Source organism: Xyrauchen texanus, chromosome 12 (assembly GCF_025860055.1).
Source record: "Xyrauchen texanus isolate HMW12.3.18 chromosome 12, RBS_HiC_50CHRs, whole genome shotgun sequence".
Lineage (NCBI taxonomy): Eukaryota > Metazoa > Chordata > Actinopteri > Cypriniformes > Catostomidae > Xyrauchen > Xyrauchen texanus.
In genome coordinates this window covers 28462349-28475123 of record NC_068287.1, presented here as the reverse complement: position 1 = coordinate 28475123, position 12775 = coordinate 28462349, and the positions used below count along the sequence as shown (strand labels likewise).

The following is a 12775-nucleotide window of genomic DNA, read 5'->3' as shown; positions in this document are numbered from 1 at the left end:
ATATACACATATATATACATATATATATATATATATATATATATATATATATATATATATATATATATATATATATAGCTGAGATCATTTACAACATTCTTATAGATGACACTATCCTTGCAAACGGTTTACAAACAACAATGAGCAGCAGAGTGCCATTGAACCTCTGAGCAAACTACAAATCAGATGAGCATCGATGACTTTTCTTTCATCTGTTGTGTTTCTTCAAGTGCCTGTCTTTTTGTCTAACAGCATTTCTTGCCATTTATCACTACGAGATGTCTTATGGGGTCGCCTGCCACAGTGGCGGGTAGACAAGCAAAACATCCCCGTTACTTCGCATGGAAAATGCTAATTTCATAGCATACGAAAATGCGAAAATCATACCCTGGTTGCAAAGGTTGATTAGTCATCCAACAACCAAATAGATAATTAGCAAGGTCAACTAGGCAATCTATTTTTTTTTATTACTTGAAATGTATTTAGAGGGGGCGCTTCAAGTAGCATGCTTTAGCTGTTAAACAGTTTACATGGTAAACCCCTATATGAAAATTTCTTTAAATGTACTTTTAAAGCATTACTGAAGAAGCTATAGATATGCACAGATGTTGTCACGTCTAGGGCTGGGTATCGTTCCAAAATTTTCGATATCAATAACGATACCTTGACTTCAATACCTGTTCCTAAATGATACTTTGGGTCGGAAAAAAAAAAAACTCTGCAAAAAACTAGAACAATGTTAGCAATGTTACTTACAACATTCTTTCTCTGCCCTGGAACTCAACCCATTTTCTGATACTATTGTTTTTCCTTGATGACTAAACACAGCCAATCACCAGCACTTTTAGATTTGGTCACATCTAGCATGCTTCATGCTTATCACTGATGTTGACGAGATGAATATTAATCGGTACTCGATTGTTTAGAGGCAATTTGGTCAGTGCCTAAAATGTATCGAACTAAATACCCAGCCCTAGTCCCATCTTGCACTGTTTTTCTAACGTCCCGCCACAAGCATTAAGTAAATTAATAATACTCCCCATCCCCCCAAAAAACATAACGTCATATGTAAGCAATTCTAAATGCATCCAAGCAGGGTCAGGTGAACCTAAAACCAGACCGATTAGTTAACTAGTTCTTCTAGCAACCCACAGATTAGTCAATTTTCAAAATATGTGGATTTGCACACTCCTTTTCCTGACCTGTTTGAAGGGCACCCAGCTGCTGGCAGGATTGGCTGGATTGAGAGGGTTTCTCAGCCTCTCAAGTGCATTGTGGATGGCCTGTCCGTATGTCTCATGAAACCATGCCTCATGAGGTGTCTCTGTTGCAGCAGCTGTGATGCTGCGAACGTGATCCAGTGCAAAAACCACAGGCTTCATCAGAGCTGAGTGTTTCTCTCTCATAATAGCCACCTTCTCATCTCTAATCAATAAACACACGAAAGTAGGGAATGAGAATTGAAATGATTGTTGAAGAAAAGTATGATTCATGGCCTCCAATGATGTTTGTATAAGCCTTGTCATAGTATTGGTTCCCCTGGCAGGGTTGTGACTCACTTGCGCAGAGTATTGTTGTTCTGGACCCTCTTCACCTCATCCTCCAGCTGTTGAATCCTGCGCAAGACGTGCATGTGTTGCTGCTGCAAGACTCCCAGCCAGAGCTCATCCCAGAGCAAAGTTACCCTCCTCAGCTCACCCACCAACATCTGCACCTGCACACACAAGAATCAACATACTGATTAAACAACTTTTTATTGAGGATTTAAGATGGACAGCAAAAATCAGACTTTTAGTGTACACAACTTAAATTTGTTCAGTTGTTATTAGTCGGAACAGCAAAAATGCATTTTATCTGATTTTTACAAACCTGATCCACACCACATCCATATGTGGTTGAGAATACACATATTTTTGCATACTCTTTGCACATATAGCCAACTAACTGACAATCACTATGCAGTGAAATGTTTTGGCACAGAATATGGATGAATGAGTAAATGCAGAAATGCTACATTAAAAGCAAGATGTTGTGAAAGACATGAGCACAGCAAAAGATTCCAGTTTTCCGTCCTCGCTTTTCATAATGTTATCTACTCTCAGTCTTAAACAAAGTCATCACAAAATCGGATGCTTAAAGAGACAGAAAAGTCCATTCTGCAATACCTGTAGCACCATGGTGGGTTTGGCAGCAGACAGCTTGTCTACAATCTTGCTGTAGCAGTCCTGCATCATTGCTTGGTCCTCACTAGAATACATCACCATCTCCTCCCCACGGCTACTCTCCTGAGAAGTTGGGCCACTGCCAGTCTCACTCTCTCCTCCACAAAGAGCCTCTCCCTGCATGTTACCCAGCAGGGTAGGCAGGGATGATGGCAGCTTATTACCTGACACGGGTGAATAGGTAAGAGCTTTCAGTACATTAGGTCATTAAAACAAACTATTTGTTTAAACTAAAACATTTGCACCAAATGTTTTGGATTAGATAACAGCATCCTAAATACAAAAGCCCTAACTGACAACTGAATGGAAGTACAGTAAGTACCTGCAGCCTGAGCCTCTCCCCCGAGAGAGATGGAGCCCACAATGGCTGGGTAGAGGATGAGGTGGGGCGAGTCTTGGGCCACCCTACACAGTAGGCTGCAGATGCTCTGGCGAATGTAGGCCTCAGGATGATTCAGCCTAGAGAATAACTGAGGGATGATACCTAGAGAGAAAATGGACAGTTCAACTATCTGACATACAACACTTCAATCATGTGACAAAAACATTGCTATAATTACCATCATGCTGAGGAAAATGTCCTGAATCTAAGATAAGTGGTCATTCAATATGTGGTGCTCAATGACCAATTTTTCAAACTTTACATTTGTATCCCCCCAATCCTTGGTATTTGGCTAAATTCACTGGATACCATTTACTGCCATGCATGGGCAAAACATAGCAATAACACATTTAGTCAAAATTGAGTTTTGCCAAAAATCAGGTCGGTCTTGTGAAAGACAGGCTCAACTATGCTTAGTTGTAGAGAACAGAGTGAGAAAACAAACATTCATACTAAAATAATGCGAAACGCAGTACTTCCAAGCCATTTTTCATGTTAGCATATTTTCTTCTATACAAGCTGTTATAAATTCCATGTGTTTTTAAGATTTATAGAGAATGGTGTTTGTTACGGTTTCAGATGTTCCTGTTCTTACCTCTCCAGGGTGCAGTGGGGGTGGATGCCAGACCGTGCTCCAGACTCTCTCTCAACTCCCCAGCGTGCTTCACCAGCAAACGCAACAGACGAAGGGTTGCCATGACAATTACATCATCGCTGCTCTGTTTGCTGCTCTGGTTGTTCAGGAGAAGCTTGGGATCATCTTCATCAATGGGCATCTGATGATCAGAACATCATGTCCCAAAGTCACAAAAACGACTTAAAACATGCACTTTTACTAGACAAATTTCTCCAGGAATAATTCTCTGACCTGTCCAGCATTGAGTTTAAGGAAGGTGAAGTATGCACTGCAGGAGACCCGGTACAGGCTGAAGATCCGATCAACCACTCGCCTCCACACCCCAATCAGCCCATCAGTCACACTTTCCTCTACCTCTGACAGCCATGGACAGGCACTTAGCAGCTGTCTGCCAATAACATCCACCATATCGTCCTCATCATCATCTTCATTCTGCAGAGCCATGTCCTCATCCTGCAGGAAGACAAAATATGATACAGATAAATAAACATCCACACACAGCAAGACAACACACCCACACACAACCCAGCAGGTACAGAATATAAACAACAACAGATAATCCATCAATACAGAGACAGACATGCAGAAACAATAAACTAGACCAATGGTTTTCAACCCATGGGCATCCTTGAAAGTACTACAGAATTTTCATGACATTTCTATCTATTTGAATGAACATCAAATATATGATTAAAAAATAATTATAATAATGTCAATTAATGTTTAACCAAAATTATCTCAGTGTTAACATAATCTAGCGAGTCGCTTGGTTGGCTGATAGTTAGGGTGGGGCTCTGTAAACCTCTGATCTAAACCCATAAAAAAAGACTCCCTTCTCCCCCCACTTAAGTCAGATGTAAAATGTAGCAATGAAACAATCTTGTGGAAATAAAAGCAAAAACCTGCATCAAACTACAAACTCTCTGACCTGAATTCCTGCTGGGCGACACATGGCCTGACCCAAAATGCTGAAAATGGTTTCCTTGTCCTCAACAATGGTGCCTGCTGGGAGCAACTCCTCAATTTCTTTCTTCTCACCAAGGAGCAGAGGGACCCCCTCTCCTTGGCTAATAGCACACAGAATAAAACAGCAGTTAGTTTATGAGAAACACAATGGTGGATTGTACAGTTTTAAATTCAAATGTTGCGTTTACATTGACTTAACAATTGTACGTTTCCTCTTCGACTTTAATTTTACATCAAAACAATTAATTCATTTTTGCTGACTAAATGAATCAGAGGAATAAATACCTTGCATTGTCAACAACCTTCCTGCCCCATCTGTACGCCCAGGTGGCCAGAGCAGCCCATGATTTTGCCACTTCAGGAGCCTGGGTAGTTGAAAGCTGGTACAGCTGCCCTAGGACAAAGTCTGGCTCCCCAACACCAACACTGACTGTAGACAAAAACAAACACAAACGTTTAATACACTTCAGATCATGACAGAGACACAAAGACAACACTAAAAGCCACTAGTACTGACATTGTTGCACTTAAAATAAATTATTTGTATTACTATTCATATTTATTTTCAACAGAATAAAACACCTAACACTGACTTTTCAGTGCTAGGCAATTTGCTTTATACACAGTTTAAGTTAAGGATAAAATCTGAACAAAATAAAAATCAACTAAATAAAAAACAAAGACATGCTGGTGGACTAAAGGGACTAGGCCTCTTTTACCTGTGGTCTCTGTAGTAATGTGTGGCATTCCCTGATCCTCTAGTGGCAGCTCCAAAAGGCCAGAGATGTTTCTGGAGAGGGTGGAGAGGCTGGTAGACCCAGAGTTCCTCTTCACCACTATTTTGAGTTGTGGTGTTAAATCCTTCCAGTCAGCCAAAAGCCACTTGCACAGAGTGAGCACAGAGCGACAGGCCGCACTCTCACACTTCCCAGAGTTACAGTAGGATAGTGCACAGGAGCTCAGCATTTCCATAGCTGATATGGATTGACCTAAAGACAGTGAGGAAGTGTTCACACATGGTCATGAATAATATTCTGTAAACATTCAAATAAGCCTTAGACTATGATTTGTTTCTTAAAAAAAAAAAAAGAAGCTAAACAAGTAAATCCAACCAAATGATTTGGCTGAGACCAACTATAGAGGGGACAAATATATACAGACACTGTAAGTACACTCACCTAAAGGATTATTAGGAACACCATTCTAATACTGTGTTTGACCCCCTTTCACCTTCAGAACTGCCTTAATTCTACGTGGCATTGATTCAACAGGGTGCTGAAAGCATTCTTTGGAAATGTTGGCCCATATTGATAGGATAGCATCTTGCAGTTGATGGAGATTTGTGGGATGCACATCCAGGGCACGAAGCTCCCGTTCCACCACATCCCAAAGATGCTCTATTGGGTTGAGATCTGGTGACTGTGGGGGCCATTTTAGTTCAATGAACTCATTGTCATGTTCAAGAAACCAATTTGAAATGATTCGAGCTTTGTGACATGGTGCATTATCCTGCTGGAAGTAGCCATCAGAGGATGGGTACATGGTGGCCATAAAGGGATGGACATGGTCAGAAACAATGCTCAGGTAGGCCGTGGCATTTAAGCGATGCCCAATTGGCACTAAGGGGCCTAAAGTGTGCCAAGAAAACATCCCCCACACCATTACACCACCACCACCAGCCTGCACAGTGGTAACAAGGCATGATGGATCCATGTTCTCATTCTGTTTACGCCAAATCCTGACTCTACCATCTGAATGTCTCAACAGAAATCGAGACTCATCAGACCAGGCAACATTTTTCCAGTCTTCAACTGTCCAATTTTGGTAAGCTCTTGCAAATTGTAGCCTCTTTTTCCTATTTGTAGTGGAGATGAGTGGTACCCGGTGGGGTCTTCTGCTGTTGTAGCCCATCCGCCTCAAGGTTGTGCGTGTTGTGGCTTCACAAATGCTTTGCTGCATACCTCGGTTGTAACGAGTGGTTATTTCAGGCAAAGTTGCTCTTCTATCAGCTTGAATCAGTCGGCCCATTCTCCTCTGACCTCTAGCATCAACAAGGCATTTTCGCCCACAGGACTTCCGCATACTGGATGCTTTTCCCTTTTCACACCATTCTATGTAAACCCTAGAAATGGTTGTGCATGAAAATCCTAGTAACTGAGCAGATTGTGAAATACTCAGACCGGCCCGTCTGGCACCAACAACCATGCCACGCTCAAAATTACTTAAATCACCTTTCTTTCCCATTCTGACATTCAGTTTGGAGTTCAGGAGATTGTCTTGACCAGGACCACACCCCTAAATGCATTGAAGCAACTGCCATGTGATTGGTTGATTAGATAATTGCATTAATGTGAAATTGAACAGGTGTTCCTAATAATCCTTTAGGTGAGTGTATATACACACATATATACATATACAGGTGCTATCATATAATTAGAATATCATCAAAAAGTTGATTTATTTCAGTAATTCCATTAAAAAAGTGAAACTTGGATAATGTATACATTCATTACAAACAGACTGACATATTTCAAGTGTTCATTCCTTTTAATTTTGATAATTATAACTGACAACTAATGAAAAACCCCAAAATCAGTATCTCAGAAAATTAGAATATTGTGAAAAGGTTCAATACTGAAGAAACGGGGTGCCACACTCTAATCAGCTAATTAACTCAAAACACCTGCAAAGGCCTTTAAATGGTCTCTCAGTCTAGTTCTGTAGGCTACACAATCATGGGGAAGACTGCTGACTTGACAGCTGTCCAAAAGACGACCATTGACACCTTGCACAAGGAGGGCAAGACACAAAAGGTCATTGCTAAAGAGGCTGGCTGTTCACAGAGCTCTGTGTCCAAGCACATTAATAGAGAGGCGAAGGGAAGGAAAAGATGTGGTAGAAAAAAGTGTACAAGCAATAGGTATAACCGCACTCTGGAGAGGATTGTGAAACAAAACCCATTCAAAAATGTGGGGGAGATTCACAAAGAGTGGACTGCAGCTGGAGTCAGTGCTTCAAGTACAACCACGCACAGACGTATGCAAGACATGGGTTTCAGCTGTCGCAATTCCTTGTGTCAAGCCACTCTTGAACAAGACACAGTGTCAGAAGCGTCTCGACTGGACTGCTGCTGAGTGGTCCAAAGTTATGTTCTCTGATGAAAGTAAATTTTGCATTTCCTTTGGAAATCAAGGTCCCAGAGTCTGGAGGAAGAGAGGCATAGAATCCACGTTGCTTGAAGTCCAGAGTTAAGTTTCCACAGTCAGTGATGGTTTGGGGTGCCATGTCATCAGCTGGTGTTGGTCCGCTGTGTTTTCTGAGGTCCAAGGTCAACACAGCAGTCTACCAGGAAATTTTAGAGCACTTCATGCTTCCTGCTGCTGACCAACTTTATGGAGATGCAGATTTCATTTTCCAACAGGACTTGGCACCTGCACAGAGTGCCAAAGCTACCAGTACCTGGTTTAAGGACCATGGTATCCCTGTTCTTAATTGGCCAGCAAACTCTCCTGACCTTAACCCTATAGAAAATCTATGGGGTATTGTGAAGAGGAAGATGCGATACGGCAGACCCAACAATGCAGAAGAAATGAAGGCCACTATCAGAGCAACCTGGGCTCTCATAACACCAGAGCAGTGCCACAGACTGATCGACTCCATGCCACGCCGCATTGCTGCAGTATTTCAGGCAAAAGGAGCCCCAACTAAGTATTGAGTGCTGTACATGCTCATACTTTTCAGTTGGCCAACATTTCTAAAAATCCTTTTTTTGTATTGGTCTTAAGTAATATTCTAATTTTCGGAGATACTGAATTTGGGATTTTCATTAGTTGTCAGTTTTAATAATCACAATTAAATGAAATAAACACTTGAAATATATCAGTCTGTGTGTAATGAATGAATATAATATCCAAGTTTCATTTTTTGAATGGAACTACTGAAATAAATAAACTTTTTGATGATATTCTAATTATATGACCAGCACCTGTATATATACAGTCAGGTCCATAAATATTGGGATATCGACACAATTCTAATCTTTTTGGCTCTATACACCACCACAATGGATTTGAAATGAAACAAACAAGATGTGCTTTAACTGCAGCTTTAATTTGAGGGTATTTACATCCAAATCAGGTGAATGGTGTAGGAATTACAACAGTTTGTATATGTGCCTCCCACTTTTTAAGGGACCTCTATACACCACTTTGTGGTGGTGTATAGAGCCAAAAAGATTAGAATTGTGTCGATGTCCTAATATTTATGGACCTGACTGTATATATGTGTGTTGTCAGTCGATTAAATATTTTAAAATCACGATTAAGTGCAGAAATTTCTGTCAAAATATACTTCCATCAAAATGCATTTATTTTCTTCTTAGGAAAGAAAACAAAATACGTAACAATACACAGGTCTGTGAAAAAGTATTTGCACCAATCCTGATTTCTTCTGTTTTTGTGTAACTACTAAATTCTTTCAAAATTTCTAACTAAATCTAACATAAAACAAAAAGGCAATATGAGAAAACAAAAATGAGTTTTATATAATAATGTTGCTTATTGAAGCAAAAAAGTTATCCAATACCAACTGGGCATATGGGAAAAAGTACTTGCCCCTTTAGTTACTAAATCCCCAAATCTATGAGACTGCATTCATAATGGGGTTCAGCTGGACTAGACATACCCAGGCCTGATTACTGCCAACCTTGTTCAATCAAATCAACACCTAAATATAACTTTTTCAGCAGCATGAAATTGGCTAAAAGGTCTCACCCAGTAGCACACAATGCCAAGGTCGAAATAAATTCCAATAAATTCCAAAAAAAAACCACAGAGTGAGCCATTATCTCCAAATGGAGAAATGGATTGATTTTCCCATGATGTCAAGCAAAGAGGCACTAAGTTTGAAGGTAGGCCTTGAAATAAATCCACAGGTACACCTCCAATTGACTCCATTTAGCCTATCAGAAGCCAATTGGCTAATTGCCTTAAGGCTTGACATAATTTTCGGAAATTTTCCAAGCTGCTTAAAGGCAAAGATAACTTGATGTAAACTTCTGACCCACTGGAATTGTGATATAGTCAATTAAAAGTGAAACAATCTGTAAAAATGTTTTGGAAAAATGACTTGTGTCATGCACAAAGTTGATGTCCTAAACGACTTGTCAAAACTATAGTTTGCTAATATAAAATCTATGGAGTGGTTAAATTAGTTTTAAAGACTTCTACCTAAGTGTATGTAAACTTCTGACTTCAACTGCATGCTGTGCTGGCTGATATGGTAGTCATTTGGACTTGTATTGATACCTTGGATGCCGCATCATGCGAAAGCATGAGGTTTTTGGTTACTGATGCCATTTTAGAAACATGCTATTCATTGTCAGCCATGATAATGAGAATTTATTTCTGTGAGGGTCCAAAAAATCTGGGGTTACAAAGATAACACTAGTATTCAGCAGGTCATCCCCCTTGAAACAGCCCAGAATCATGTAAAGTAAATCAGCGTTTATTTTGCTATTGATATTGCTGGATTCTTCACATGCACATGACTTAACATATTTTTCATTTCTTTAGGAGTAAAACGTTATAAAGACATCACTAAGTGCACCTTTAAGACTTATATTCACTCACCAGCAGCAAACAGAACTTTAGCCTTCTCAATCTCCAGCTCTGGTCCCCACTTCTCTCCCACAGTGCCTTCTAGTGACAGCTGCTTGAAGCGTTGCATCAGGTCCTGGCCTTCAGAGTCGTCTGATGGCTTGCTGCACTGGCCCAGCAGTCGTGTGGCCAGGGCGATATTACCTTGCTTACGAGCAAACTTCACTGCCGTAAGACAAAGCTCCATCAGATGAGAATCCACTGGAGCAGAGGAACCTGTTGGAAATATAAGAGTTAATGCAGGCTTTACAGAACACCGTCGCACCATATAACTCACACTATACACAGTACATAGAGGAAGGAGACCTTGCCTTTGAGTCTTTGGAAGAGCTGCCGCTGGAAAGCGGTGTATCGGAGAGCATGTAGCCATGGCTGAACATCCTGCTGCTTGCAAGAGCTCAAGGCTTCACTGAAAAGTGGAATTAGACAGTCCTACAGATAGCAAAAGAGACAGATAGAGATTTCTCAAATGAGTAAGAGCACATCTAATTATTTGTATGTACAAATTAATAAAGATGAATGAACTGTGGAGCAAATGGTTATATCACAGTGTGTTAATGAAGGTGCAGGTATGATCCGAGTGGGCGAGTGTTCATGGGATCGGTGGGGATAATGTTTATGTAGCTCAACTGGTAGAGAATGTTGCTAATAATGTCATTGGTCATGGACTTGATACTCAAGGAACATACTGATAAAATGTATACACTGAACCCATTACTTTTCACTACACAAAGTGAAGTGACTTTGAATAAGTATCTGTCAAAAGGATAAATGCAAGTGAATAAATGTGGCCACTCAGACCTCTGAGGGGTGTTGATTACAAAGGGAGTTCTCCAGAGAGTTGGCACAGTGCAGCTGTAGGGTGCTGAGAGTAGGTAGGGAGTCAGACAGGGTGAGAGTGGAGAGACGCAGGGGACCCAGAGAGATGCGACCAGTCTGCTTCAGGTACTTTACCAGCGTGCTGAAAGACAAGGCAATAAGGTCAACCACCATTAGCTTCAAACACTAATGACTTCCCACATGGAAAACATTACCGGCCTTATTTACTTACTCCGATGAGGCGAGAACCTTCTGGTCCTGTTCGTGATTGGTTGAGGTGATGGCTCCCACAGCACTTCTGAGCAGTTGTACCTCAATGGCTTTTTGAAGCTCTGAGGGGTCTGGACTCAACACAGCAGGCAGGAGCCTCTTCAGATCTGTCAACAACAGTGACCAAATTCATTCTGCATCAAATAACCACTGATCATAACAGCATGTTCAGCTATTCAGATGTTTACATATTGTTAATACAGGCTTTGATCATACCGATCTTGTCTTTGGTTGTAGAGTTGAGAAGGCCATAATCCTCCCCAGGCAACAACTCCAGCTGAGCACAACACTCTGCAAAATCCCCTTCCTCAAACCTGCTCAATGCTCTGGAGCACAAAGAGATTGACAAAAACAATCATTCAAAAGAAGAATTCACAATTCATCTAGAATCAGGTGAACTTCAGAAGCAGACTGTTTGCTGCATACCTGATGTAGTTAAAGTCTGTCTTGAGGTTCACACTGGAGATACTGCTGTTCTTTTTGAGGTTCATCATGCTGACCTGCCACTCCTGCACAGACTCCCAATCACTCAAAGCCACATAACACTCACACGCCTTATTAGCCAGAAAGCTCAGCACCTCTGGAGAACACTCACTGGGCTTTAACATAACAGTCTTTCTTCCATCTCCTATCAAAAAATCAGAACAATCAGCAACAGTCAACGTCACATAGTAATGTAGTGAGATAAACCTTATGCGAGGGATTAAAAGAATTCACCCATATATGAACATGTTCCTTATTGCCTCACCCTAATTCAAGTCATTATTCACTCTCAAATAATTTAATTATAAATAAAGTGCTTAAATAAAATATGGTGGCTACATCAATAACATCAAACTGTCACACATCTAGCCCAAAGACATCATTACTAGGCGGCCACCTCTGTCAAATGTCATGCCGCCCGGGCCGTCTACAAAACTCTGGTGAGTGTCTTCATGGAAAATAATAACCATTGCCACTCAGTGGATTGTCATTTGTAACTGCAAATCCCAGCGATAATAATAAAAAAATTCCATTGTTGAATAGTCACTTGATGTCATTTAACGCAACATGAGATCATATAAAACAAATGACACGCGAGACGAGAAGAGTGCTGCAGCTCGAGTGTCTGATAGAAACACAGATCACAGTTTGGCGATGTATCTTTATTTCATCCTTAATTAAAGTTCATATAATACGGGAACATGATATGTAAATAAGCACAAACTCCAAAACTGTCATTCTCTGTGCGGTCAGAGCTGTTCAACCAGTCGCGGAAGTGACCAAATCTGAGCGGGAGTAGAGACAGGAAGAGATATAAAGTTCTGCCTGCTGATGCGCACTAACACAGAGACGCTCGTCTCCCACCCCCGCTGTCTGCAGCTCGCAACAAGTTGCATCATTGATGAGATCAATCTTATGCGAAAAATAACACTAAAATGACAACAATAAAATGTGTGTGTATATTTATATATATTAGATTTTGGATAGACTAGATTGACAAATACTTATCAATAATACTCTTATGGTAAAAATTTCGACAGTTTTCATTGACTAAAACTACATTCAAATGCCCAAACTTTGTCAACTAAAACTTGACCAAAAAAAATAACTAGATATGATAAAAATTTGACACAGGACTAAGACTAAATAAAAAAACAGCTGACAAAACTAACACTAGTATTAAGTTGCCTGGTCATTAGGATTGTATTAATGCAAAGCCAACATTTACAGGTTTTTAACGTCACTTTTATGATCAGTATGGTACCACCTCCGCCTCATTTTGAGCCAAGAAAAACCCTGGACATGACGAGAACCATTGAGGTTTGATGTTATCAACGTA

General features: G+C 40.5%; 1 protein-coding gene across 3 annotated transcripts in view; it reads right to left on the bottom strand.

Annotated features, from left to right (window-relative positions):
* Positions 1–12775, bottom strand: part of LOC127652545 (serine/threonine-protein kinase SMG1) — a 50728-nt gene that overhangs the window by 19465 nt on the left and 18488 nt on the right. For all 3 annotated transcript variants that reach the window (XM_052138724.1, XM_052138725.1, XM_052138726.1), the window contains exons 25-39: positions 11380–11581; positions 11170–11279; positions 10916–11060; positions 10666–10825; positions 10176–10296; positions 9838–10080; positions 4927–5196; positions 4493–4637; positions 4170–4308; positions 3473–3694; positions 3200–3380; positions 2545–2706; positions 2166–2386; positions 1560–1714; positions 1203–1425 (exon numbers count right to left, since the gene is read on the bottom strand). In XM_052138724.1, the coding sequence (XP_051994684.1) occupies positions 1203–1425; positions 1560–1714; positions 2166–2386; positions 2545–2706; positions 3200–3380; positions 3473–3694; positions 4170–4308; positions 4493–4637; positions 4927–5196; positions 9838–10080; positions 10176–10296; positions 10666–10825; positions 10916–11060; positions 11170–11279; positions 11380–11581 (2699 nt within the window). The remainder of the gene's footprint in view (positions 1–1202; positions 1426–1559; positions 1715–2165; positions 2387–2544; positions 2707–3199; positions 3381–3472; positions 3695–4169; positions 4309–4492; positions 4638–4926; positions 5197–9837; positions 10081–10175; positions 10297–10665; positions 10826–10915; positions 11061–11169; positions 11280–11379; positions 11582–12775) is intronic.